The sequence below is a fragment of the Gracilinanus agilis genome, chromosome 4 (genome assembly GCF_016433145.1).
Source record: "Gracilinanus agilis isolate LMUSP501 chromosome 4, AgileGrace, whole genome shotgun sequence".
Taxonomy (NCBI): domain Eukaryota; kingdom Metazoa; phylum Chordata; class Mammalia; order Didelphimorphia; family Didelphidae; genus Gracilinanus; species Gracilinanus agilis.
The window spans coordinates 220,651,614-220,678,327 of record NC_058133.1 but is presented as its reverse complement, the minus strand read 5'-3'; the positions used below and the strand labels follow the sequence as shown (position 1 = coordinate 220,678,327).

At 37.1% G+C, this 26,714-nt stretch overlaps 1 protein-coding gene across 1 annotated transcript in view; it reads right to left on the bottom strand.

Annotated features, from left to right (window-relative positions):
* The window catches only part of RGS9 (regulator of G protein signaling 9), a 98,325-nt gene that overhangs the window by 63,506 nt on the left and 8,105 nt on the right, over positions 1-26,714 (bottom strand). Inside the window, exons 2-7 of the mRNA XM_044672254.1 lie at positions 21,896-21,992; positions 4,967-5,017; positions 3,193-3,302; positions 2,960-3,011; positions 1,794-1,852; positions 841-917 (exon numbers count right to left, since the gene is read on the bottom strand). Coding sequence (XP_044528189.1) covers positions 841-917; positions 1,794-1,852; positions 2,960-3,011; positions 3,193-3,302; positions 4,967-5,017; positions 21,896-21,992 — 446 coding nt within the window. The remainder of the gene's footprint in view (positions 1-840; positions 918-1,793; positions 1,853-2,959; positions 3,012-3,192; positions 3,303-4,966; positions 5,018-21,895; positions 21,993-26,714) is intronic.

Sequence of the window (26,714 nt, the reverse complement as noted above, 5' to 3'; positions counted from 1 at the left end):
AGTTTCCTCAACTATGAAATGGGAATGATAATAGCACCTACCTCTCCAAGTTGTTGTGGGGATGAAATATATTTATATATTTATTTACAAGATAATATATTTAAGGCAATAATACAAATCTGGAATATAATAAGTGCTTAATAAATATTTGTATTCTTCTTTCTCTCCTTCCTTTTTAATAGCATTCAAATATTTCCACAATCTAATTCACCTTTTAATTCCAACCTTTTCATACTCCTCCTCTCCAGGTTTTCTATCCTCTAAATCAACTGGGTTCCTCGCTATCTCCTATCTAGGCCCTGTAATTTCCCACTTCTGTGATTTTTTTCCATACTGTTCCCTCTCCTTCAAATGACTTCTTCATTCTTCTCATTGCCCATATTTCTTCTCACCAGCCTCTTGAATTCCTATCTAAGCTATGAAACTCAACTAAAATTCTACCTCTGCTCCTGCAGTCCATTTGATACTGACCTTTCCTGCGTTGGACTTCACAAGTATTTTTCACACACTATGTATTATTTTGTACCATGGTTATTTATGTTTACGTCATATTCCCTATTAGATTACAGTCTCCATGAAGCCAGGCACTACTATGTTTTATCTAATCTTTCTCTTTCCCTTTGCTTGAGTGCTCTGCATCTGGTAAACATTTAATAAATGTTTAATGAATTTTAGGATGTGAAACTTTTTAGGTAAGTGAGGCTGAAGAACTTGGATCTCTCCTTTGCTTCCCTTTTCCCAATAGTTTAGCTCTATCTTTTGCAGAGCTCTCCAAAACCAGATAGCAACAGAAGAGGAGGAAAAGGAAACAGGGTAAGAACATTATTTTTCTTTACTTACTTGTACTGTTCTTTTGCCTGCATAATGATGAAGTCCCATTTGTGATTAATCTTTTTGTTCAAAAAGCTGTAATTTTCCTAGAGCAGAAGGAACAAAATGAGAACTTAGAACACATGTTGCTATAAGTTGCTGAAAGGCACTCTTCTGAGTCTACTAAACTAAAGAGTGTCTAGATCAGGGATTGCTTACCCCAAGTTTGCGGCACACAGTGTTTTAAGAGATAGCTTTCCTCAAGGAGGGAATTGCTAAATTCTCCAAAATGCATCAGAATAAACTTTAATCTACTTCTTAAAAATAGAAATATACTTAAAAGTATATTGAGGATGGGAGGAAGCAGTACAGCAAATAACAATCATTCAACATGGTTGGTTACCACTTATCTAGAACATTTAGATAAAATTACCTGTGTGACTTCATACAAATTACTAAAACCTCCACTGATTTCAGTCACCTTTTCTACAAAATGAGGGGATTGAACTACAGAGTTTCTAAGGTCCCTGGCAAGTTTAAAGTATAATTCTTTTTTTGCATTGACTTATCTTTTTAAAATATAGAAACAACAGCAATATCTTTATTATCCAAAATTCCAACCTTTCAAAGGTTAAACTATATTCATTTAGAAATCTGGACAGAGCAGCAAAGTCTCCCAGTAATTCTGAAATCATACCACATAGATGACTGAGTAACACATGAGTACAAAGCAGGCCCTGAAGCAAAGCTTCCTACTTATAAAACAGCTGCTGATAAAAAGTTGCTAATTCTCTAACCTCACTTCATACCAGCTGCAGACAAAACATGTGGGGGATGAATTATAAGTTTTAGCAGATTCTTTGGGGAGACATAAATAAGATCTACAAGGCATTGAGATGTAGGAGTTTGAGGGACAAGAAAAGCACCTACTGCAAACCAACATTCAACCAACAAAAACACACAGTTCTAAAGTATCTCTGTACCTTTTCGTATTCTTCTAAAATTCCTTTCTTCTTGATATTTCTCTTGGCTAGATAGATGGCTAAAAAAGGAAATGGATTATATTCCATCACCTAAAAGTAGCTTTTCAGCGCCTCTCTGGGGACTGATATACTGATATCAAGGTTAATGTACTAGGACTACAAAAAGAATTAAACAGACATGGTTCTTATTTTCTGAGAGCTGACCTCCTAAAACTAATACTAGGAAGAGGACCAAACAGAAACAATATAAAATTACAAGACAAATATCAAGCCAATTAAGAAATAAAATGAGGTAGTAGGGCTTAATAAATGTTAAGGGACTCTAAAGAAATCTCCCTTCTAAAACTACTATCAGTTTATCTTGTACACATCTCTTTCTTTCACATCGCCCATTCTCCATCACAATTTCAATATATTGCAGGTTGGCATAAGAAACTAAATGGGAATTTTGAGAAAGTTTTGTGGAAGCTGCAAACAATATACAAAGGCCAGCAGACAACACAGAAAAAGTTTAGAAACTCAGAATTCCACAAAATATATGTATAGTATTATATTATATCAATATATTTTATCTTTTAATACTATAAATATGCATAATTTCTTTTATAAGTTAAAATAAGTAAAAAGTTAAAATGTGAAAAAAGAATGCAAAAGCCAAAAAACTTTATGCAGATTTTTCAGATCACAAGAATGCTGTACCCCTAACTCCCATGATGGAGAAAGGATACCTGTATAGCTCTAGTTTATACATAGTTGTCTGCATGTTATCTTCCCTATTAGATCAAGTTCCTTGGGAGCAGGGTCTATTTTTTGCCTTTCTTTATACCCCATGTGCTTAAGGGAATGACTGAAACATAGTAGGCATTTAATAAATGTTAGGTTATGTTAGTTAACTGATTAACTGATAGAGGGCCAGCACTCAAGACCTGTATTCAAGTTTTGCCTATAAACGGGCTATATGCCCATGACCAAGGCATTTAACCTCTCATTGCCCAATGCCCCTCTCTAAGATTATAAGTCAATAGAAGAATTACAAATCTGCATCTGTGGAGAGAATTTCCACCCAAACCAATGAAATCAGAGGTCCAGTTTAAGCAGTAACAAACATATTAACCTTTGCTTAAAGGGGTACTTTGGAGGGAAAGGGGGTGAGGAAAATTGCTTACCATAGTCTGTGTCTTCAGCTGACCACTGCTGAGTGGGCCAGAAATAGGGTGTCTGTAAAAGGAATCAGAGAAATTATGCCTGATGATTCATCAGAGTCTTCTCACGTAGGTCCAAAACATTGTCAGCCACCATTTTCTCCCACCCTGGTATTTAAGTCCCAGTGATCAATCTCTTGCTTCCTTAAGTAAGAATAGAATGGCATCAGGTGGGGTTAGCCAAGGGTACAACTCACCTGAAATCGGTAAAGACTGCTGTTATCAGGTTTGAGATTGAGATTCTTGGGATCCTGAAGGGGGTAGATGTAACCATACTTGACAACGAAATTCCCCAAGTTCTGTGCCTCTAAAAAGAAGCAGGTCAGACCCAGAAACAGATCAAGTGAGTGCTCAGAAATCCTACTGCCAAATTCCCACACACATTCTGCTCCTCTACTGCCACCCAAACTGTGAGAGAAGTGAACTTATCCTAAAGACCTTTCAAGCACTATCAGAAGATGAAAAAGTATGTTGATAGAATACTATTGTGCTATAAGGAATATTGAACAGGATGATTTCAGAAAGAACTAGAAAGACCCAAGGGAACTGATGCAGAGTGAAATAAACAGAACCAGAAGAATAATAGACACAATAACTGAAATATTGTGGGATGATCAAATATGATAGACTTTGCTACTAACAGCAATACAATGATGCAGGACAATTCTGAGGGATTTATGGAAAGGAATGCTATCTACCTCTAGAGAAAGAATTGTTAGAATAGAAATGCAAATGAAAACATATTGTAAAACCTAGGTTAAGTATTTGGTCAATATGTTGATATTTTAGAATACTATACATATATGTTATGAATTTCCAAGTTTCTAAACTTTTTCTGTCATCTGTTGGTCTTTGTGTATCATCTGCAGCTTCTGTGAAACTCCTAAAAAATTCCCACTTAATTTCCTATACCAACCCACAATACACTGAAATTAAACTGTGTTGGGGAAAGATGCAATGTGGAAAGGAAACCTGTATATCCTTACACACACATATGATATACACACATATAATAGAAATAGAGAGATATCATGAGATGGTCATGAAGAAAGTTCTTTTATAAACTTAAAGCACTATACAATTATTTTTTACATATATATATATATATTCTTACAAAAAGGACTTGTTAATTCATGAGTACCAGGACTTCCTCCACCAACACAGTTCCAAACTCATCTTTGAGTTAGTAGGCAAGTACTAGGAAGCTACCTGAGGCACAAAGGATTTAAGCAACTTGCTCTAGGACACATGGTTAATATATGTCCTGTGTGGGATTTAAATCCAGGTTAACTAACTTCAAATCCAGTTTTCTATTCCTTATGCCACTCTCTCTCTCAAAGGTATTATCTAATAGTACCCTCACATTGTCCTTCTTGTCTTGCTAAGTTGATCTTACTATTCACATTTTTTGCTCACTAACAAATTCATTACTTGGATCACATTATTTGCTCCTACCAGAATATCCTTTCAGTCCCCTCAATTAATATGTATTCATCATTTCCTTCAAGACTTATATCCTGGGGCATCTAGAAGGCTCAGTGGGTAGAAAGGCGGGCCTGGAATCATACCTGGATTCAAATCTGGTCTCAGACACTTCCTAACTATGTGACCCTGGACAAATCACTTAACCCCATTTGCCTAGCCCTTTCCACTCTTTAGTCTCAAAACTCATACTCAGTATCAATTCTAAGACAAAAAGTAAGAGTTTAAAAGGACTAATCTCACATCACTACCTTATTTTGTATTTTTGAACTAAATATTTCATAAATATCTGCTATGTTTCTCCATCTTGAGCAAATATTTCCAAAAGAGGGACCATGCCTCCTACATCTTTAATATCCACAAGAGTCTAAAACAATGAAGGAAGGAAGGAAGGAAGGAAGGAAGGAAGGAAGGAAGGAAGGAAGGAAGGAAGGAAGGAAGGAAGGAAGGAAGGAAAGAAGGAAGGAAGGAAGGAAGGAAGGAACTCACCCATGTGGCCAATCCAAAGCTTCTGGGCAATCCATTGTAAGATGTCATTTCCTACAAGATAGAAAAAAAAAATTCAAAAATCAGTCAGAGAAAACTCTGTTAAACAAGGGATTTTCAGAGACTTCTCTTCTAACACTACCCAAATATACAACATTTAAGATGAAGGTGTTAGCAGAGAAGAAAAAACACAGGTGGTGTACACACTGGCAGTAATCCACTATTTTCACTCATGTCAGACTGATACTTGTAAGGAATTTTTTCCAATGCTTTATTAATGCATTTGGTGCATTTATGCATATATATAGTTAAATTAAAATTTTTAAAAAAATATACTAGTCATTTCCAAGTGACAAATAGTTTAAGTAAAACTGAAAAATATTCTAGACCCATAGTCCACCACCTCTTTACCAAAGAGAGGAAGATGTATGTAGCCATGTAATTCTTTCTCAGAGAAAGAAATCCAAACTATCAACAGTCATTTTAAAAAATAATTAGAGTAATTAAAATTAAAGCATCTCTCAGGCTCTACCTCACACTAAATCAGATCAACAAAGATGACCAAAAAAAGAAAAGACATTTAAATGTTGTAGGTGTGGTGGGAAAACACACATATTGATACATTTAATGCCAAGATAGCTCCAAATGGATATATGACTGAGATATAAAAGTTTGCATCATAAACCACTTAGAGAAACGTGAAAAAATTTACCCATCAGATTGATGACTAGAAGAAAAGTTCTTGACCAAACAGAGGATTATAGAATTTAAAATGAATAATTTCAATTACATACTATTAAAAAGTTTTTTGCACATACAAATCCTGTAAACAATATGAAGAAATCCAAGTTTTTGGGGGGCACCGTGGTTCAGTGGATAGAGAGCCAGGCTTAGAGATGGGAAGACCTCAGTTCAAATCTGCCATCAGATACTTCTTAGTTGTATGACTAAACTTAGCAGGTCACTTAACCCTAAATGCCTAACCTTTACCAATATTCTGCCTTGGGAACTGAGACTTAGTATGGATTCTAAAACAGAAGGTAAAGGGTTTTTTTTAAAGCAAGATATTCTATCTAGGAAAGTCAGTTGAAGAAATGGAAAGCTCTGAAGAATGTGAGCTTTTTGAGTTGAGAAATGGATGAAGACCTTGACAAGTAAATGTTCCTCGACCTATAAGAAGACAAAGAGTCTCTCTCCTCTTTTCCCTTAGTAGTCAGAACTTGTTGCAGCAGAGACCACTGCCCCAGTAGGAAACACCACCAGGAGCAAGGAGCAAAGGCAAAAATCAAAGGATCTCTGCAAGTTGATGGAGAATTTTCCTTCTCTGGAGATGCAATGGAAAGTTAAACTTTCACAGAGAATCTGACTTGCTCAGCAAAGACTCTACCTAGGAGAACAACGTGAAGATAATCTGAGAGAAGAAAAGACCTGGAATACTGTAGTGCCAAAAGTCTGAATTACCCAGGCTTTGTGTATTTGCCAAGTGTCAGCCTCTTTACTAATGTATAATGTATAATGTATAATGTAATGTATGCCTCTTCCTACTGATGACATTTGTTTTTATGGGTGAGTGTGCCCCAGGTTTATTGAAAAAAAAGTATTTTGTAGCTACTGTTATTGCTATGCTCTCTTGGTAAATATCTTTGCTTTGAGTTAACTGTGCCATCTTGATGGGGGGCAATGCTGGTTGGGTCTCATCCAAAGAACTGATTGATAGCTCAAACTGGTTCCACTTCAAGGAAACAAGCTTTATTGTAAAAGAATATAGTAACAGAGTAACTAGTCTAGTAAGTAAGTAACTAACTAAAATAATGTAAGAAAGTGTGGTAAGTAAAAGGAGAGGAAGAGACAGAGAGACAGAGAGATAGACAGACAGACAGACAGACAGAGAGTGAGACAGAGAGAGAGAGATAAGAGTTAAGAGTGGGTAGAGGTTCTCAGGAATGCTTTTTATCTAAATTAGTACTAAGGAAGGGGTCATTTGTTCGGGCAGTTGTTGCCTTGTCTCCATAGAACTGTCATCACTTTACCCATGGTCTACTTTGGTCTGCATGCAAGGTTTACTCTGTTTGCCCACTTGGGGGAGCAAAACCACAATGTAAATGGGATGTTAATAATACGTTATTAGGTCATTTTTGCTTTTTTGAGCAGGCTCTAAGGAAAGCAATGAGTGTGGAAATTGAGCATTATCTGAACCCAGTCCTTTATGACTGGGGAACTGAACCACCTGTGTTTGCTGTCCAGAAACCCCAACCAAGGACCTAGTTATGTCTAAAGATTGATGTTTTCTAATAATTGTGAATCTAAGCAACTCCCATCCTAATCAACTAGTTATTATCTCTATGTTCACTGTATACGGCCACTTGGCAGGGTGTATGGGACATTTCAGCCCATATTACTCTATTAGAAGTAAATACCAGTAGAGACTTGTGAGTCCTAGTTTTAGGAGTATAGAACCACAGAGTGCCTTGAACCTAGGATAGTCCTGGAAACCCAAATTGTAAGTATGAGTTGAGAGTTGGAAGTAGGAGTAGTACGGTGTGAATGCAGCATATGTTTCATCTGTTCTCCAAAAATAGTCTGTTCATTGCAATACATCTGAGTTAACTACTTTTTAGTGTTTTTTTAATTTACATTATCATATTGTTCTTTTGGTTCAGCTTCATTTACATTTAGAACTGAAAGGAATATTAGAGAGTGACTTGTCCACTCCTTTCATTTTACAGATAGGGAAACTGAGGCCCAGAGTGAACAAGTATCTGTCCCAACGTCGTACTAGTAGAAATTAATACAGTGCAAAATCCTCAGCCTCATATTTTAAACCCCTCCACAATCTGATACCATCACCTCTGCCTCTATTTCCAGGCTTATCTTACATTCTTCTTCATGTACTTTCTGTTCCAGCCAATTTGCCTGCTGAAAGCTTTGCATGTAGGGCATTCGATCTCCTACTTCCTTGCCTTTATATAGATTTCATGTATGATAACTAGATAGTGTTATATTCATATCCTGGGAAATGATGGATGCCACCTTGAATGACAGGGAAGGCCGTTGGAAGACATGAAATGTTCCCAGGTGCCGGGAGCCAGGGGCAAACGTCGGTTGGCCTAACAGTATAAATAACCCCTGACAGCCACTTGGAGGGGTCTTTTAGGTCTTTAGGTTTCTTGGTCTTTCTAGGTCTCTTTAGGTCTCTGGGTCTCTGGGTGGTGAAGGGAGACAGGGAGGTCTATGAAGAAGAGGGTAGGAAGAATCTGAATATTTCTTGAAGACTGTGAGAGCTAGTGCATCACCAAACACTGGTAGTGAGAAAACTGAGAGAATAAGATCACCAACACAGCTGCATCAATAGCAGTCCCTATTCTCTGGCTTGGCTGTAGCCAGGCTGGGCCAGAGGTGTAGTGAAGAAATAAAGTTCCAGCTTCTACTAGATCAATAGCCTCCAATCCTGACTGTCAACTAGTTATAGATATTAGGATGATAGGGTCTCCAATCCCCAATCCTTGTCCTGTTTATCCTTTCCCTGATTATACATAAAGAGAATTTAACAAGTACCTTCCTGAGTGGTCTTTATATCACGACCCTTTGGGAGGGAGTCAACGCAGTCAGATACCAAATGTAATCCAAGGCAAATCAAAGCCCTATAATAATTAGATAGATGGGTAACCTCTCCTGGCCCAACCTGGGGTTGGATAAATTGGTATTGGGCTGTTGATCTGCCTTGGATAACGTTCAGGATCTGACTGCATTTGACTCCCTTCCCAAGGGCCTTGATAGAAAGACTACTCAGGAAGGCATTTGTTGTTGAACAGTATTTTATCTCTAAGTAGGGAAAGGATAACAAGGTCAAGGATTGGGGATTGGAAACCCTATTGATCTATTATCTATTGGATTAATTAACAATCAGGACTGGAGGCTATTAATCTGGTGGAGGTTTGAGATTTCACTCTCTCCCTTTATCTCCAGCTGGACCTGGCCACAGTCAAGCCAGAGAATAGGGAGGCTATTGCTGCAGATGTATTGATGGTCTTTATTCTCTCAGCTCTCTCACTACTAGTGTTGATGATTCACTAGTTCTCACAGTCTATCAGGAAATAGATTCAGGTTTATTCCTACCCTCTTCTTCTTAAACCACCCTTTCCACCCTTCAAACCACCCTTCCAACCACCCACTGCCCAGATTGAACCACAGAGGTTGGCAGAGATCTGCAATCTCCAGTTCTCAGTCTCTCAGTCCAGAGACTTCTCAGACCAGAGACTTCCCCCAAAGTCGCTGTCAGGGGTAAATATAGGGTGGGACCAACTGACGTTTGCCCCTGGCTCATGGCACGTGGGAACATTCCAAGTCTCTCAACTGCCATCCCTGATAGTCAAGGTGGCATCCATCTCTTCCAAGATTATTGAATATAACACCTTCCAATAACACATTTGCACTGGTCATTTCTGATGGACCCCTCAATTTAAAAAATAGTCACATTTTCCAACAACCATCTAAATTTCTGAAGACTGAAGGCTCTCCCTGGTTACATGGGAAAGAATATGCAAAAGAGCAGCGAATGCCCCCTGCCAATATAGGAGACTCAGAAGCCAAGACCTGCCAGGGATTAAATGGTATTATATAATACTTTCAATAACTGTAGTCTTGCAGCTATTTTTAGCTAAAACATTAGTTTCTTGGATCTAATAATCTTCAGAGAAGATGAGGGGAGTGCCAAGGTTTCCTTCCATACTTTTGAAGAACAAAGCTACTTTCTGAGTGTGGTTGATTTATACATTCTCTACCTTGAAGGCTGATGTACAGTTGTGGCTAGATTTGGATTATATCATGTCTTTTCTCAGTCACATCTTCTGAGAATTGTCATGCCTAGACCTAGTCCAGCCATTGAGATTAGCTCATTTTTATTTATTGTGTATCATTACCAGTTGATGTCACTGTCTCTTCTTCCTCTTAGTCTTCTGCAGCCATGATAATTTTTACAGGAGAAAAACTCTCCATCTGAAATTCCTCTTAAAATACCAAAGGTCAATGATTTAATATATTCAATCTGAGTCACTTTCTATAAATGTCACATGGCAGTATATGGACTGTTATGGTGTCCTTTGCTGACATTAGGCTAATTACATCATTACATCATGTTATCCAAGGAGCTCTAGGATTTTTCTCCCACTTGAATACTTCCTGAAATAGATCAGATTACAAGATTATCCTGTCACTCACAACTGGACAGCTTGATCTGTGGACATAGCCCAGCAGGCTGGCTCAGGTTCCCCTGGTCTGGAATGGTTTTCTGTCTACAATCTTGGCCTTTCCAAGATGATTTCTTTCCCTTTCTCATGAAGGGGTTCTTAACCAGGGTTTCATGAACTTGTTCATTTGTTGAATATTCTGATAACTGTACTTCAATGTAGTTGCTTTTCTTTGTAATCTTACATATTTTAAAACATTATTTTGAAAAGGGGTCCAGAGGCTACATCAGACTGTCTGTCAGGAGTCAGAATTTACCAAGTTTGCTGATTTACCTTCACTCAGATTGACTTAAAGAATGTATGAGTTCCTTATATCTTCTATTTTTATGAAAAACTTGAAAGACACAAGGTATAGTAGATTGGCCAATATGATAGCAAAGAAAAGCAATAAATGTTGGAGGGGATGTGGCAAAATTGGGACACTAATATAGTGCTAGTGGAGTTGTGAATTGGTCCAACCACTCTGGAGGGCAATTTGGAATTATGCACAAAGGGCTTTAAATGAATGCCTACCCTTTGATCCAGTCATACCACTGCTGGGTTTGTACCCCAAAGAGATAATAAGGAAAAAGACTTGTACAAAAATATTCATAGCTACCCCCTTTGTGGTGGCAAAAAATTGGAAAATGAGAGGATGTCCATCAATTGGGGAATGGCTGAATAAATTGTGGTATATGTTGATGATGGAATATTATTGTGCTGAAAGGAATAAAGAAATGGAGGAATTCCATGTGAACTGGAAAGATCTCCAGGAATTAATGCAGAGTGAAAGGAGCAGAGCTAGGAGAACATTGTACACAAAGACTGATATATTATGGCACAATTGAATATAATAGACTTTTCTACTAGCAGCAATGCAGAGACCCAGGAAAATCCAAAGGAACTTAGGAGAAAGAACAATATCCACATCCAGGGAAAGAACTAAGGAACCAGAAATGCATTAGAAAAATATATGATCAACCACATAGTACAATAGGGTTTTGATTATAAAGAATCACTCTACTGCAAATATGAATAACATGGAAATGGGTTTTGAACAATGATGCATGGATAACCCAGTGGAACTGCTTGGGGGGGGAGGGGCAGGTGGGGCTCATGAATCATGTTACCATGGGAAAAATTCTAAATAAATTTTTTTTAAAAAAGAAAAAGAAAAATTTTCAATGCCAATGGGGAAAATAAAAGAAAGAACAGCACAGAGTGTTGAAGGTAAGAAAAAGTAAGGAAATTCAAGAGTTATGATTTTAAGCCAACTGCTGAGCCCAGCATCTGATCCACTGCCTGCTACCACTACTCTCACCTTCACTTAGTATCCTTCTCAACATAATCCAAAAAACCTGTAGTGTTAAATGTAAACCATTTTCTCTAATATATGTGTATATGTTTGTGTGTATGTGTATGTATGTATATGAGAAGGACGTGTGTGCACACCATTCTATCTGATATCACTGTTATAATAGGGTCCAACACTGATCATTATAATCAATCTTGGATTATCTTCTCCTTCAGTGAAAGTGAAGATATTGGTGGCAGTCCGTTTCATTTTATTTTTCTATTTATATTGTTATAGTCATAGATACTTTTGTCCTGGTTCTGCTTATTGTTTACTGTGTATCAGTTCATAAGCCTTCCCAGGATCTTTTTTTTAAAGACCAGGTTGCCCCATCTCACCCAGACTGGAAGTGTAGCTATCCCTCATTGACCCCACCACTCCTCAGCAAAAGAGCCTTGACCATTTCTGACTTTGATCAATTTATCCCGCCTTAGGCAGCCTAGTGTATCCCCCACCTCCCAGGGACTTGCCATACTGGTGCAAGACTTAGGGAGAACACTGAATCAATTTAGCCCACTGTAACTCAGAACTCACCAGCCTCAGCCTCCCCACTAGGAGGTTTGTAGGTTCATATTACCACACTTATAGCAAAAGTTCAAAATCAATCCAGGTTAGATCAAATTGTTGGCATATGCCTTCCAGACTTTTGATAACAGCTATGGGATCATCCTCAAAGAAAGGTTGCTTCACTTAAATCTCTCAATATCCTGAGGAGTAAATGGTCTTTGATGTCTTATGTTAACTAACTCTTCTTTGGGATTAAAGGTTGGTACTTCTCTTAAGGGGAATAGGCTTGTACATTCTTTTTTTGGGTTTTTGCTTGAGCTGCCCTGGAGTTGGTGGAGGAAGTAGGAACAGTAGGAGAGAAAGGTTGATTAGAGTGACAGATAGTTTCAGACAACTGAGCAACAGTTTTGGCCACTTGAAAGATACAATCTTCAAGGTATGCAACTCTAGTCTCCATTAAGCTATCTTTCCGCTGTTTCTTTTTCTTAAACTAGACAACTTATTTGATAAAGTTGGTATCCTTGAAGTAATCTTTTCAGAACAAATGATCCAAGAAATGGTAATAACCAGAGGCAATCTAAAATTGTGAGCTATATCAGCTCAGTAAAGCTCCTGGGAGCGGGAGTTGTTTCAGATAGACTGGAACCTCCTCCTTTACTATATGTGCCATGATCTCTAACTCCATGCTTAATTGCCTAAAATTTCCTACACTTCTACCTTTTGCTTATTCTTGAAAAGTAGGGATAGTAAGAAGAGAGGAACAGAAGATTGACAGATTAATCAAACTCCTACCTGGCTCACCAGGATTGTAAGGGTTAAAAGTTCAACAAAAGCAAGGAGAGCAATTGAATAAAACAGTTTAACTTGAGAAGTACAGATAGAAAATAGAAAAGAAAGAAAGGTAGTTTATTATTCTAATACCCTACGACTATACCTGAATTCCTAATACTATCTAAAATTTCTAATAACCTACTTCTAACTATCTTCTGAGGACAAATTCTTCTTGCCTGGCAAATACCAGGCCTATCTAACCTACACTCTCTAAAAATTGATTCACTAACTATCTATCTTCCTAAATAATTGACAGCCACCACCCATAAACTCATTCAATCAGTTTCTACCACCCAACTGTCAGTAGCCAACTGCCCCTTGCCTCAGAAACAGACCTCCTACTCTCTCGAAACCCAAAGGCAAAAAACCCTAACTGTCAGCATTCCTTATCTCTCTCCTGGTCTTCCTGGTAATCGAATCTTCAGCTCTGGCTCAATGACACCTGACAGTTCTGCTATACTTAGAAATCCTGCTCTCTTGCCTCTTAAGGAAACAGGGAGAGATTAAGAAAATCCCTTTAATGCCCAGAATCATCCTTATTGACCAAATGTTTTCCATAAAGAGAGGAACAAACTCTATCATACACACAGAACAACAACAAAGAAAAAAACATTTTTAAAGCAACAAGTTGTTCCCACAAAAAAGACCCCCACAATGAGATTGTACGTTTTTACTTCTCCCCAAAAACACAAAGCAGAATCAAGTGTGGTATCAAAATGGTGTAAAGGCTTTTGAGTCAGATGAAAAGTCAAAGGTCATAGCCTAATTCTCTCAACAAACATTCCAGCAAAAATGTAAAAGAACAGTAGAAGAAATAATGAACAACAACAAACAAACAAAAAACAAAAACAAAGAAAAATACCAATAAGCACTTCCATCCAGCCTAAAACTTCAAGGGAAAAAAGGCAAAAAATCTGGAGGCATTCTAAGCAAAGATAGGAATGGGGGAAGATACTGGCAGGTCACTGTAGAGGGAAACAAGAAAATTGCACATTTGGGAACCCTCCAAGAAGTCTCAAGCCAGCAGTACTGTTTGTACCATAGAAAACTAAGCCAGCTCTAGAGAACCAGTTAGGTTCCAAAGGAGAGAGAATTAAAAACCCACCCATTTCACTATTTCTTATTGTTATTATTCAGTCATGTCTGACTCTTTGTGATCCCTTTTGGGCTTTTCTTAGCAAAAATACTGGAAGGGTTTGCCATTTCCTCCTCTAGTTCATTTTATAAATGAAGAACTGAGACTTACCCAAGATCACAGTCAGAAAGTGTCTGAGGCCAGATTTGAATTCAGGAAGGTAGGTCTTCCTGATTCCTGGCCCAGTGCTTTATCCACTGAGCCACTTAGATACTCTTCACTATTTCTTACCTATTGTTAATTGTTATTGAAAATCTGTCATCAAATTAACAAAAATGAAATTAAATAAGTCCAAGCTATGTGTGTACAGAAAGCAAAACTGCTGGCTAGACCTTCTGCAATCCATTTGATTGGGGGAAGGGCTCCATTTCCCCATCACCATCGCAGAGTGCATCTTATCATGATCCTAATTTAATCTTGCTACTCCAGGAAATCCAAGTTATTGGGGATAAAATTTAGGATAAAGCTAGAAATGGAATGGAATAAATAAAATTCCCTCCTGTTGGTTCTTCAAGTTCTCCTGGGTTCCAGCCCTGGCCTTTCCTCTCTCAAACCCACGCACCTAAAATTAGGATCTTTCCAGTTTATCTAACCACTACCCACAAGGGTATTTTAATATAGAACTGTGTATTGAAAAATATTAAGGTGTATTCAAGGAAGGAGATAAACCTTTAGTAGGCTAAATATTACCATAAGGAAGAGCCTATAGAGACCTGACTTAAGGATGGAGGTGAGGGCCATCTAGCTCTTCTTATGTTTTCAATATGAGCATTTACACTTCAGAAATTAGGTAATCCTATGAATCAGAGCTTAATTTATTGTTTTATCAATTTCTAGCCTCAAGAAAGTAATGGAGTGTTATTAATTCAGATTAAACTTTAAAGTATGTCCTGCATATGAAAGGAGAGCCTATTGTTAAACATTTACCATCACAGGCCTGTTTGAATGGTTCTTTTGAATTAATTTACTGAAATTGAATTTCATAAACTCAGGGGCCTGACCCAGTATCTCTTTCATTAGGTCATTTCAATGCCCCATATTCTCAGGATAGAAGATTTGCATCTGTACTCCAGAGGCTTCAGGAAAGACTAGGCAGACTTGTCCCACAAAGGACAAATTCCATGCTCATCCTGTTCCCATTTAGAGGCAAGGCAAGGAAGGTGTTAATTATCTGAAAGATAAAAGGAATTTTTGAATGGCTAAATAATACTGATCAGAGCCTGCTTCAGAAGCACAAGAGTTAAGCTCTTGGAGGTTGCTCCTCTGGTTATGGAAGCAATCTCTTGCTGTGAGCCCTCCCCAATTTGTTCTTTTCAGGATTGGGAAGACATATTTTTTAAATTCCTGAGAAGGGTAAGACCTTTGGATTTTAAGCATACTGAGGTCGTACTTCATCTCAGGTGGCCTGCTATGAAAAGGGAGGAAGACAGAAATCCTTGTCTAGGAAGGAAGTGTGGATTTTGTCCTTAAAAGATGGGGCTGATAAGAGAAAGATTGATATCCAGCTCTTTTATATGCTAGTTAGAGAATACCAGAAGAGGAAAAGATAGTAGAGCATTTAGCACTAGGAACTTGTCAGATTCCACCAACTCCCATGGATCCTGACTTTATGGGACTTAAGGATTATCAGGAGTGGGGTCAAGTTCTCCCTTCAGTTCTTGCCATCAAATGAAAAGGGGATCAGAGATCCAGGTCTAGTGAATATTCAGGTTAAACATGAAATCCCCATGAGAATGAGCTTTCCTAAGAAACACCACCCAGAGAACAAAAAATAATTGCCCAAATAAAGGCAAGAGAAGAACCAAAAACATATATGCCCCTATTATGATTATACATCAGCCTGGATATATAGTGGAGATGGATTTGTTGAGTTTATAGGCATTGGTCCCAAATTAGGCTGTTGTTTTATCATCCCAGTCCATTACAGTGAGAAAAGCCCCTTGATTTATACAAGCTGTTTGATACTTAACATTCATCTGTGCTAAATCCCCATGGGTTACTGAATTATAGAGTCTTCCATTCTTAAATCTTGCCTCAAACATTTACTGGCTGTGTGACCCTGGGCAAGTCATTTAGCCTCTACCTTCCTCAGCTTTCTCAACTGAAAAATGAAGATATTAATAGTACCTCCCCCAAAGAGTTGTTGCTAGGGTCAAATCAGATATCTGTAAAGAGCTTAACACAGAGCCTAGCACATAAGAAATACTTATTTCCTCCCTTCACTCCAGGAATTGTAATAGAATGGGAAAGGCTAAGAAAAGAGTGTGTTGAGCCTGGACCCTCTATTGCCAACAATAGTCAGGGATGCCTTTGATATTCCTAGTGACAACCTTTCCCTGCCATAGTCAGCACTGGTCACCAGGATGATTTCTTATAAGGATTTGGATGATCTGGGTAAGTCATTTTACTCATTCCTCATCTGTAAATCTGGAAACAATAATTGCATCTACTTCCTGGAGTTGTGAGGACCAAATGAAATAATATTTGTAAGGCACTTTGTAAACCTTAAAGTACTATATAAATGCCAACTATGATGGTAAGTCACTAAGAGATGGGGAATCTGAATAGTCCCCCCAGTGAACCATTGCCACTCATTGAATGGTCAGGCACCTGGACCATTAAGTGATAGAACTTTGTAGCCATGTATTCAGATGGACATCATTAGTACTTACTAGACTGGATATTTCTTCAGCTGGACAAAATAATTCTGTGGACAGCCTCTTTCTTGACAGACATCATTCTGTCATTTTCTTTGATCAAAAGACCCATTTTCCCTCTAGCACCAATCTCATGTTTATCTTCCTCCCTGAATGGTTTGAGAAAATCATCTCCCTGAAAACTAAGAAGGATTTGACAGTAGAAAGAAAAGCAGTAAGCTCCAATTGTGTGGGAAAAGGGGGAATGGGAAACAGACATTGGAAAAGGTATGCTGCCCAATTAACCTTTCTGTCTAGCCCATGGATAAAGTAGGAGAATGAATAAAGGAACCCTCAAACAAATTGGGGAATCATTACACTCTGGTTCCGAAGGATGTAAGTCCTCTCTAGGAGGAGAATTCCCTGACAGGAAGAGATCATAGTCAGGGAACCAAGGATTATATCAGAAAACAAGATGAGGGGAAATATCTCAGGACAAGGACAGAGTTGCAAGCAAGGGGAATCTAAACCTTTATTTTCTGCTTTCAAGTAGTATTTTTTTGCAAATGTTTTAGAGCAGAGAGACTTTTCAAGGATTGCTGGTTGCAGTGTCTGGTTTTCAGTTCCTGACTGTAGTCCTATTTACAAGTTTCACTGTGAATTTCACCAATTAATGAGTTGGCCACACCACAGATGTTCTGATTTCAAGATATGGTTATAGTTTTAACTGATTTCCTTCCCCCCGCCCCTTTTGTTGGCAATGTGCCTCACATACTGTTCTCTTTTGGTAATTTATTTGTTAACTTAGAATTAATGTCTAGATAATTTATCCCTAGACACAAATATGGCTTCTGTCCTGGTATGGTCATGCTAAGAAAGTCTTAGGTGTTATTTGTTCTGATCAAGCCTTGGGTCCTCAGGGGCTGATTAGGTTGTATGGTTTTAATTATTTAATCAGATGCATAGTTTCAGGTTATGAAAACCCAGAATGGTAATTGACTAAATATGCTAAGGCCTGCTTTGGAAAGAATCTTATATAAGCTGGTATGAAGAAAGAAGGATAACTTTTTGTATTTCACAAATTTTTATTCTTTTCAATAGCTTCTAGATAATAAATAAAGATACTCCAAGCAACCAGAAAGAAAGCATTCAAATGCGAAGAAACCAGAATCAAGATCACCCAAGACCACACTGTGATTATCAAAAAGAAGAGGAAATTTTAGAATATAATATTCCAAAAAGAAGACTCACAGCCAAGATAAATATCCTGAAAATGTCATCCAATAGTAGAGAAATTAATTTTTTAAAACTCTTAACCTTCTGACTTAAAATTGATACTAATCAATCCATTTCAAAATAGAACAGTAAAGGATAGGCAATTGGGATTAAGTGACTTGTTCACACAAGTAGTAAGTGTCCGAGGCCAGGGAAAAGAATCTTTAATGGAATAGAGAACTTTGAAAGATTCCTTATTAAAAGCTCAGAGCTGGAGAGAAACGATGATAAAAAACAAAAGAAAAAAGAAATCTAGAAAAGTAATTTCACATGAGCCATCAGAACGTGCTAAAAAACAATCAAGTGCTTACATTCTAAGAGAAGACACAAGTACTCCTTCAGATTCCTACTGTCTTCATAAAGAAATAAAATCATAAAGAATAAAAAAAAAATACAGAGCAAAGGATTTTTTCTTCTAATTTTGTTGATATTAAGAAAGGAAGGAAAAGGGATAGAAAAGGGAATACATAAATGAGAAAGAAGAACTTATTATTTCTCATAATTGAGTTTCACCCAAAATAAAAGCAGAGAGAAGTGGAAAAAGAAGTAAAAAGAAAAGAAGGGATATCACATGAAACTCACTATCACTGAACCTGGGCAAAGTAGAATCAAAGACAATTACACACAGAGATTGGTGTTGAAATACATTAAATTCAACAAGTAAACAGTCCAGGGCAGAGAAAGAGTATTTAAGAAAGTACACAAAATTTGGGAGGGAATAGACATAAGCAAAATAAGCTTCAACTTTGGAAGATAGATTATAAAGGAGGGATTCAGTAGAGAAAAAAAAAAAAAGGATATAAGAATCAAGGACAAGTCTGACCTAAGTGAAGAGAGGAATAAGATCACACCATTTCAATGATAGATTACTAGGGATGGTTCTGTTCCATTTCATTCCCCATGAGAAGATTAAGTTGAATTGAATTATTTTTGTTGATCCTATTTACAATTAATTGATTTTGTTCTGTAACTGATTAAGTCATAGTTATTTGTCCTTGAATTTTAGTTTAGAATTCAGCTGGCCTGTAATGGATAAAGTTTTAAAATCTAATTCTCTTGCTGATCATTGTTCTAGTCTTGCCTCAAGGAAATTTGCTGTTCTTGGGGATTCAGGTGGACGTAAGGGAGTCTGGTCCTTTGTACCACATAGCTGTCCTTCAAGAATATCTGGTTTGCTGTCCAAAGAAGTCTGGGCCATTGTCTTTGGCCTTAGAGGTAAACTCAAACTATGAACTTTTCTTAGTCACAGGAGGGAAGGAGGGGGTTGTTAGTCTATCAATCCCAACTTCCAACCACCATACCTCAGCTACGTAACTGGTCATGTTGTCCTCAATCCCATGATGGCACTAACTCTTCAGCCAATCATATTATTTCTCTATCTGTTCTGTTTTGTTCTTTATTCTAATCTTATAAAAATGAACTTGGTCACCATCTCAGGGTCTCTGGCTAATTGAGGCAGAGACTTATCGTATTTTCATTGTAGAGTCTACCCATTCTATTAGAATGTAATACCTCTGTTAATAAAATGTTATCTTGCTCAGAGAAAATGTGCTTCAGTCTATCTCTGCTGACTTTAATTCACAACACCTACTTTATTTCTTTATAACTAAAGAGGCAAAAAGAAAAAAAAAATACATGGATATGAAAGAGAAAAAGACACAATCAAGATTGTAATTGTGAATAGAATGAACTCAAACATAGAACAAAAAACGAGTAGCAGAATGGATTAGAAAGCAGAATCGAACAATGTTTTTTACAAGAAACACACCTGAAGCATAAAAATCCGTAAAAAGCTAAAATTAGAGCTTAGAGAAAAATTTATTATCTCAAGCAATTTTTCTAAACTAGAAGTAGCAACCAAGAAATCAGACAAATCAACAGCTAAAAATGATCAAGGATAAAAGAGGTAAGCAGAAAAATTGCATTATACTTAAGGAAACATAGATACTGAAATAATATTAACATTTAATGTATATATACCAAATAGAATAGCATCTAAGTACTTAAAGGAATTTTGATTATAGAGAGAAATAGATAGTAAAATCAAAATAGTTGGGCTCCTCAATGTAATCCCTTCAAACATAAACAAATCTAATAAAAAAGATAAACAAGATATGTTATTAATAGAATTTTAGGAAAGTTAGACATGAGAGCTCTCTAGTGATTACTGATTAAGAACCAAAGATATCCTTTGACACTATTACAAAAACTGACAATGCACTAAGGTACATAATATTACAAACATACAAAAAAGAAGAAATACTAAACATCCTTTACTGATCATAAGACAACACAAATTATAATCAGTAAAAGACAATTAAAATATTCAAATAGAAAGACTAAAAAGAAAAAAGGGGGCAGCTGGGTGGCTCAGTGGATTGAGAGCCAGGCCTAGAGATGGGAGGTCCTTGGTTCAAATCTGGCCTCAGACACTTCCTTGCTGTGTGATTCTGGACAAGTCACTTAACCCCCATTGCCTAGCCCAGGGGTCGGCAACATATGGCTCTTTCTGTGGGAGCCATAAAGTCAATTTTTTTCGCATACTGTGAGCACTGTACGGTTCTCACGAAATTACATTTTTAAAAATGTGGCGTTTATGGCTCTCACGGCCAAAAAGGTTGCTAGCCCCTTGCCTAGCCCTTAACACTCTTCTGCCTTGGAACACAGTATTAATTCTAAGAAGGAAGATAAGGGTTTAAAAAAATCAACAAGTTGGGCAAACAAATTGAAAACTGTCAAATCAAAAAATTCTAACTAAACATAAAAATAACCTGAAAACCAAAGAAGATAAAAACAAAACTGGAAGCAAAGAATTATTGAATTAATTTTTTTAAACTAGGAGCTGTGTTTTCAGTGGAGAGGGGAAATGAACAAAATAAATAAACCATTTCGGATGTTTTTAAGAGAAGAAAAACAAATTGCCAACATAAAAACATTTAAAGGAAAACTTATAACAAATTAAGAGGGAAAATATAAGCAATTCATCACCATTGGACTTGTTAGCACAGGATTTCCTTTCCACAAATGATGCTACCAAAATTAATCTCCTTTCAGAAAGCTCTACCTTGGAACATGTTATGGCTCTCAAAAACCAGGGGCTTAAATCCAGCTGAAATACAAAGCTACTATTGTATTTGTATTGTATTGTGTATAGCTGATCACAGTTCACAGGTGGTTTGCCTTCCTACCTCCCTTGGAAAAGTTAGCAACCTGACAATGAAATGTTAATCATTGTATTGATAGTAAAGAAAAATAAAGTCCTATGTAAAACAAAATATTTGTTGTATTTTTTTAATTAGCAAAAGAACTAGAAATAAAGTAGGTACTCTTCAATTTGGGAATATTGAATAATTGAACAAACGATGAGTTATGTAAGATTTTTTTGCTATAAGGAACAATGAATATGAAGAATTAACCGAAAGATAGGAAGACATCCTGAAACAAAAGCAAGAGAACAACATATGCTCTGTTAGTGGCAACACTAAAAGAAAACAGAACTTGGATTAAATTCAATTATCAGAATTGGTTCCAGATGTTTGATATTTGAATATAATTATTTCAGTAAAAAAGTGGAAGACTATGGATGTAGAATGTTATATACTCTGTTAGTTGTGATCATTGCATTAAGACACTTTTGCTTAACTTTTTTTCCCCCATCATAAGAAAGAGCAAAGGAGAGGGAATTGGCAGCTTATTGAGAAGAGATTTCCCCATAAAAACAAAATGCATTAAGTAAAACTATTACTTTTAAGTAGTGATCTTCTAGAAGGAATGACTTCCAAAACTGGCACATTCAAGTCATCTCTTTCCACTCCCACTACTGGGAATTACAACATCAAAACCTTATTTTAGAATTGACTTTTATCACTTCCTGTTTATGACTTAATCCAACTGGTGTGGCAAGAATATATTCTGATCTAGACATAAACCTCAGTCCCAAGAGACCCCAAAGTCTTTGCCAGGTCCTACCTGTCATTGCATGAGGGATGTTAGTGATCATGACCCTCTGGCTTTGCATTCTGATTCCCGTCTCTGGGTTCTGCATCTCCTTCACCAAGGCTTCAATCTGAAAGACAGAATGGAAGGAGTTCAAAGGTTAAGTCCTAACAAAGCACTTCTTGTCTAAATTCTCAGATTTTAAATTGTTTTTAAACTATATGTGGGGAGGACGGTTAAGTAAAAAGAAAAACAAATCTGCTTCTGGAGATTTGGCATAGTTATATGGATATTCTATTTGTGTGGTGCAGAATCAAGCTTTTTTTATTTCTGGTTTTAATAAAACATAAACCGTTTGTAATTTTTTTCCATCCAGTTCATCTGGTCTTCAGATAACATATAGCATCTGTCAATTGAGACATACTTGAAGACTTTCCAATTTGGAAGGACCTCTCAAAGCATATACTTTACTGTCATAGGCTTGGAGAAAACAGGATTACCCCTAGCATGATAAGGCATTAGAGATGGACTTTACCAAGTCTATCTCTAATCAGTCAGCAAGCATTATTAAGTATCTGTTTTATGCTAGGCACTGTTAGGTCCTGGGGACAAATACTGTGAAAGAAACAATCTCTTCTCCCAAGATATATGGGAGGAGACAATGAAGACATATATAAGAAAATGTAGAATAAATATAAAGAAAATTAGTCCAAAGCAGTTAATAATTATAATAAAAGTTAGCATTTATACAGGTTTGCAAAGTATTTTATATATGTTAATTGATTTGATCCTTACAACAACCCTGGGAGGTAGGTTATTTATAATTGTCATTTTTTTACAGGTGAGGAAATCGAGACTGAAAGAAGTTAAGGAACTTGCCCTTGATCACATGGCTGATGTCAAAGGCAGGATTTGAGCTCGTCTGCCCTAAAACTGATCTAATTGCTAATTACACAATACAATGTAATTTGAGAGGAGGATACTAGATAATTTGATGAGATCACGAAAGGTTTCATGTAGCAGGCAATGTTTGAAAGGCATTTTAAAAGATGAGGGATTCTATAATTCCATAATACAGAGGTAGGGAGAGTGTACATTCCTCCCACTATTTTCAAGATTTTACCAATCCTCCTTTAAAACCTAATTCCATGAGATTATTTCCAATTTATCACACACACACACACACACACACACACACACACACACACACTCACTCACTCACTCACACACATCTTGTTAGTACATAATTGTTTGCACTGTTTCTCCTATTAGATTGCAAACTCCCAGAGAACAAACTGTTTTTTGCCTTTCTTTATAGAATAATATAATTAGAATCTTAGAATAATGGCTAGCAAATAGTGGGCATTTAATAAATCCTTCTTTACTTGATATAACTTAACCAAAATCAAAATATGACTAGGATGAGCCACTAAATAGGCATAGCATTTCATAAAAAGGAAAGTCTTTTCTGTACATAGACTTGTGGTTTTGAGTTTGTTTATAGCCTGAGTGCAATAAAAGGCATCTAAGCCATGTTCTTCTAAGTAAGAGGCTTTATGATAATAGTCAGCTGAAAGTGAATATGAAGAATCTACTTCAGTAGAGGAGTGAATAAAGTAGATATGTGAAGGTTCAAAGCTCTTATAACTATAGCAAGAGGTTGAACAAAAAAACTCTGATCAATTGAGTCCCCATAATCCTGAGTCAAGATGAAGAAAGCAGAATAATGGAGGCTCCTATTTATTCCAGGATAATGGTTCCAGATCCTTCCTGAAAAATGGATAGTAGCACCCCTGACCAAGATTTCAGAGAAGCCATAAGCAAGCTGCCATAGTAACTACAGTGCATCAGCACCTAGAGGAATCTGCAAGACCCAAGTAGTGAGGACAGCGTAAGGACTTCAGCAGCCCCTGAAACATCAGAGATGTAAGCTGTTCCTCCTCAAATGAGCTCTGGCCACAGGTGTGTTTCTCTATTTGTGAGCTCTATATGTGTCTACTCCTTCCACTAATGCTTTATGTATTTGTGGGAGAGATTTATCAATTAATAAATCAATAAGCATTGATGAAGCATCTACTTAATAGTAGATTAGCCAGGCACTAGGGAGACATTAATCAAATGAAACAATTTCTATTCTCAGGAACTGACATTCTACTGGGAAAACCAACATGTGTCTGTAGGTTTCTGTGTATACTGAGAAAAAAAAACACAACACAAAATAAATATGAGGTAGCTAAATACAAAGTAGATGAGAAGAGGGTCAGGAGGCTTCATGTAGGTTGTTATTTTATGAGACAAAAGTGGAGGAGAGAGTAGGAATGTGTTCTAAGCAAAAGGAACAGCTATAGTAAAGACATGGAAATGGTAGGCGATATATTATGCATGGAGAACACATAATAGATTAAAGGCTAAGTTGGCTAGATCTTAGAGTTTGAGAAAGATATTTTTATTCAGAATCAGATTTCTTTTACTTGTGGCTTTAATAAAAGAAAAGTTTGTTTTTATTTAATTTAAGCTGACGGGGAAATCCTAGTTAACAATAACTTCTCATATTTATATTTGGCATTTTAAAGTTTGCAAGGCTTTTTACGTACATTATTTCATTATATCATCACAATCCAATGTGGAAGATGCTATTATTAGTCCTATTTTGTTGTATGTTTGTTTGTGGGGTTTTTTTCAGTTTTTCAGGCATATCTGACTCTTCATGACTCTATTTGGTGTTTTCTTGGAAAAGATACCAGAGTGGTTTGCTATTTCCTTCTCCACTTCATTTTAAAAAATGAAGAAATTGAATTTAAAAGGGTTAAGTGACTTGTCCAGGGTCATACAGCTAGGAAGTATTTAAGGCCAGATTTGAACTCAGGAAGATGTCTTTCTGCCTCCAGGCCCAGCACTCTATCTACTGTACTATATAGCCACCCTATTTTACAGATGAGGAAACTGATTCTCAAGAGAAGTTACTTGCCACCCTATTTTACAGATGAGGAAACTGATTCTCAAGAGAAGTTACTTGCTATTTTGACTGTTAACCAGTTTTAGCCTTAGGATCTTCATCTATAAAATGAGGGGAAATTAAACAATCTCTGAACGGACAATCTCTAATATCCCTTCTAGTTTTAAATTTATGATCTTAAAATGCTTGAAATTCCCAGCTGTGTGACCCTGGGCAAGTCACTTGAACCTCATTGCCTAGCCCTTAACTCTCTTTTGCCTTGGAACCAATACACAGTATTGATTCTAAGATGGAAGGTAAGGGCTTTTTTAAAAACGCTTGAGATTAAAATTTTATTTTAATCTCTGGAGCCAAATCAAGTGCCATACAAATGATTATAGAATTTTAGGAATTCTGCCACTGTAATTGGATGTGTAAACAAATGCTAGCAAAGACATCCCTTCTGTCTCAGTCTCATCACTCCCGGGATAACAGCTACAGACAGTTAGCTAATATGTAAACAGACCCTCTTGGCTCCCAGACAACTCCCAATGGCTCCTAATTTAGAAATGTATTTTGTTTTCATCAGACGCCGGGGGGGGGGGGGAAGATGGGGAAATTGGAACAGAAAACTATTCATTTAATTCCATTTAAAACTGTTGTTCCTTGGCTTTCCTCAATGACATGGTCTGGCAGACTTTCAGGCCACTGGGTCAATGACACAACCACAGGGAAAAGAGGCAAATTGATAATACCCATAGGGAAGAGTAGGCTACAAGACAGCACCGGCTTCTAGTCTTGGTATGTAATTTTTCTTCAGAAGCTTCAAGAACTCCTCTTTGCCAATAGATTCCTCTCTATTTGACATAGAAAATCCTTCACCAACTAATCTTTCCAGGCTGATTATATATTAATATCCCCTTCATGCTTTATATTCTGTCCATCTAAGCTGTCCTTCTTCCTGTCACTTACACATTCCATCTCCCTTCTCTGTATCTTTGCCTAGTCTGTCCCGTATGCCTATAATGCTCTCTCTCTCTCTTCACGTTCGCCTCCAGGAACTCCCTGCTCCAGACTTTAAGACTAAGCTTAAGTGTGACCTTCTACAAGAGGCACAAGAAGCACACTCAAGTAATTAGTGCTTCCACTACTAAAATTACTTCATGTTTAGTTGTTGCTGTCATCATTTCAACTCTGAAAATAAATTTTTTAGTGTGTTTAGGGAAGTTTCAAGGGGAGCTAGAACTAAGAATTTGGTCACTGTAGGAAAAAAAGATTCAATTGGTTGAGTCTCCCCCCATTTCTCTGGAGCCAGCAAAGATAATTAGCAAAGATGGTAGTGAAAGAGGAAGTGGCCAGAACCATTTCAGTTTTACAGAAGAGTGGTTAATACAGATATAGCTGGAGAGATAGACATAGATGTATATATATAGAGATATTATTTTTACTTATCTGTGTGCATGCTGTTTCTGACTAGTAACCTTCTTGAAGTCAGCAACTACTTGATTTTTGCCTTTGTATCACATGCACCTAGTACATATTAGATGTTTAACAAAAGCCTTTTGGACTGAATTGAAGATACAAGATGCATTCCTACTGGGAGAAGCCACCTATTCAACCTCCCCCAATTAAGTTGAGGAAGGGGCAGCTAGATAGCTCAGTGGCCTGAGAGCCAGACCTAAAGATAGGATGTCCTGGTTTAAATCCAGCCTCAGACATTTCCTAGCTGTGTGACCCTGGGCAAGTCACTTAACACCCATTGCCTGACCCTTAACACTCTTCTGCCTTGGAACCAATACATAGTACTGATTTTAAGACAAGAAAGTAAGAGGGTAAGAGTTTTTAGAAAGAAAGAAAGAAAGAAAGAAAGAAAGAAAGAAAGAAAGAAAGAAAGAAAGAAAGAAAGAGAAAGAAAGA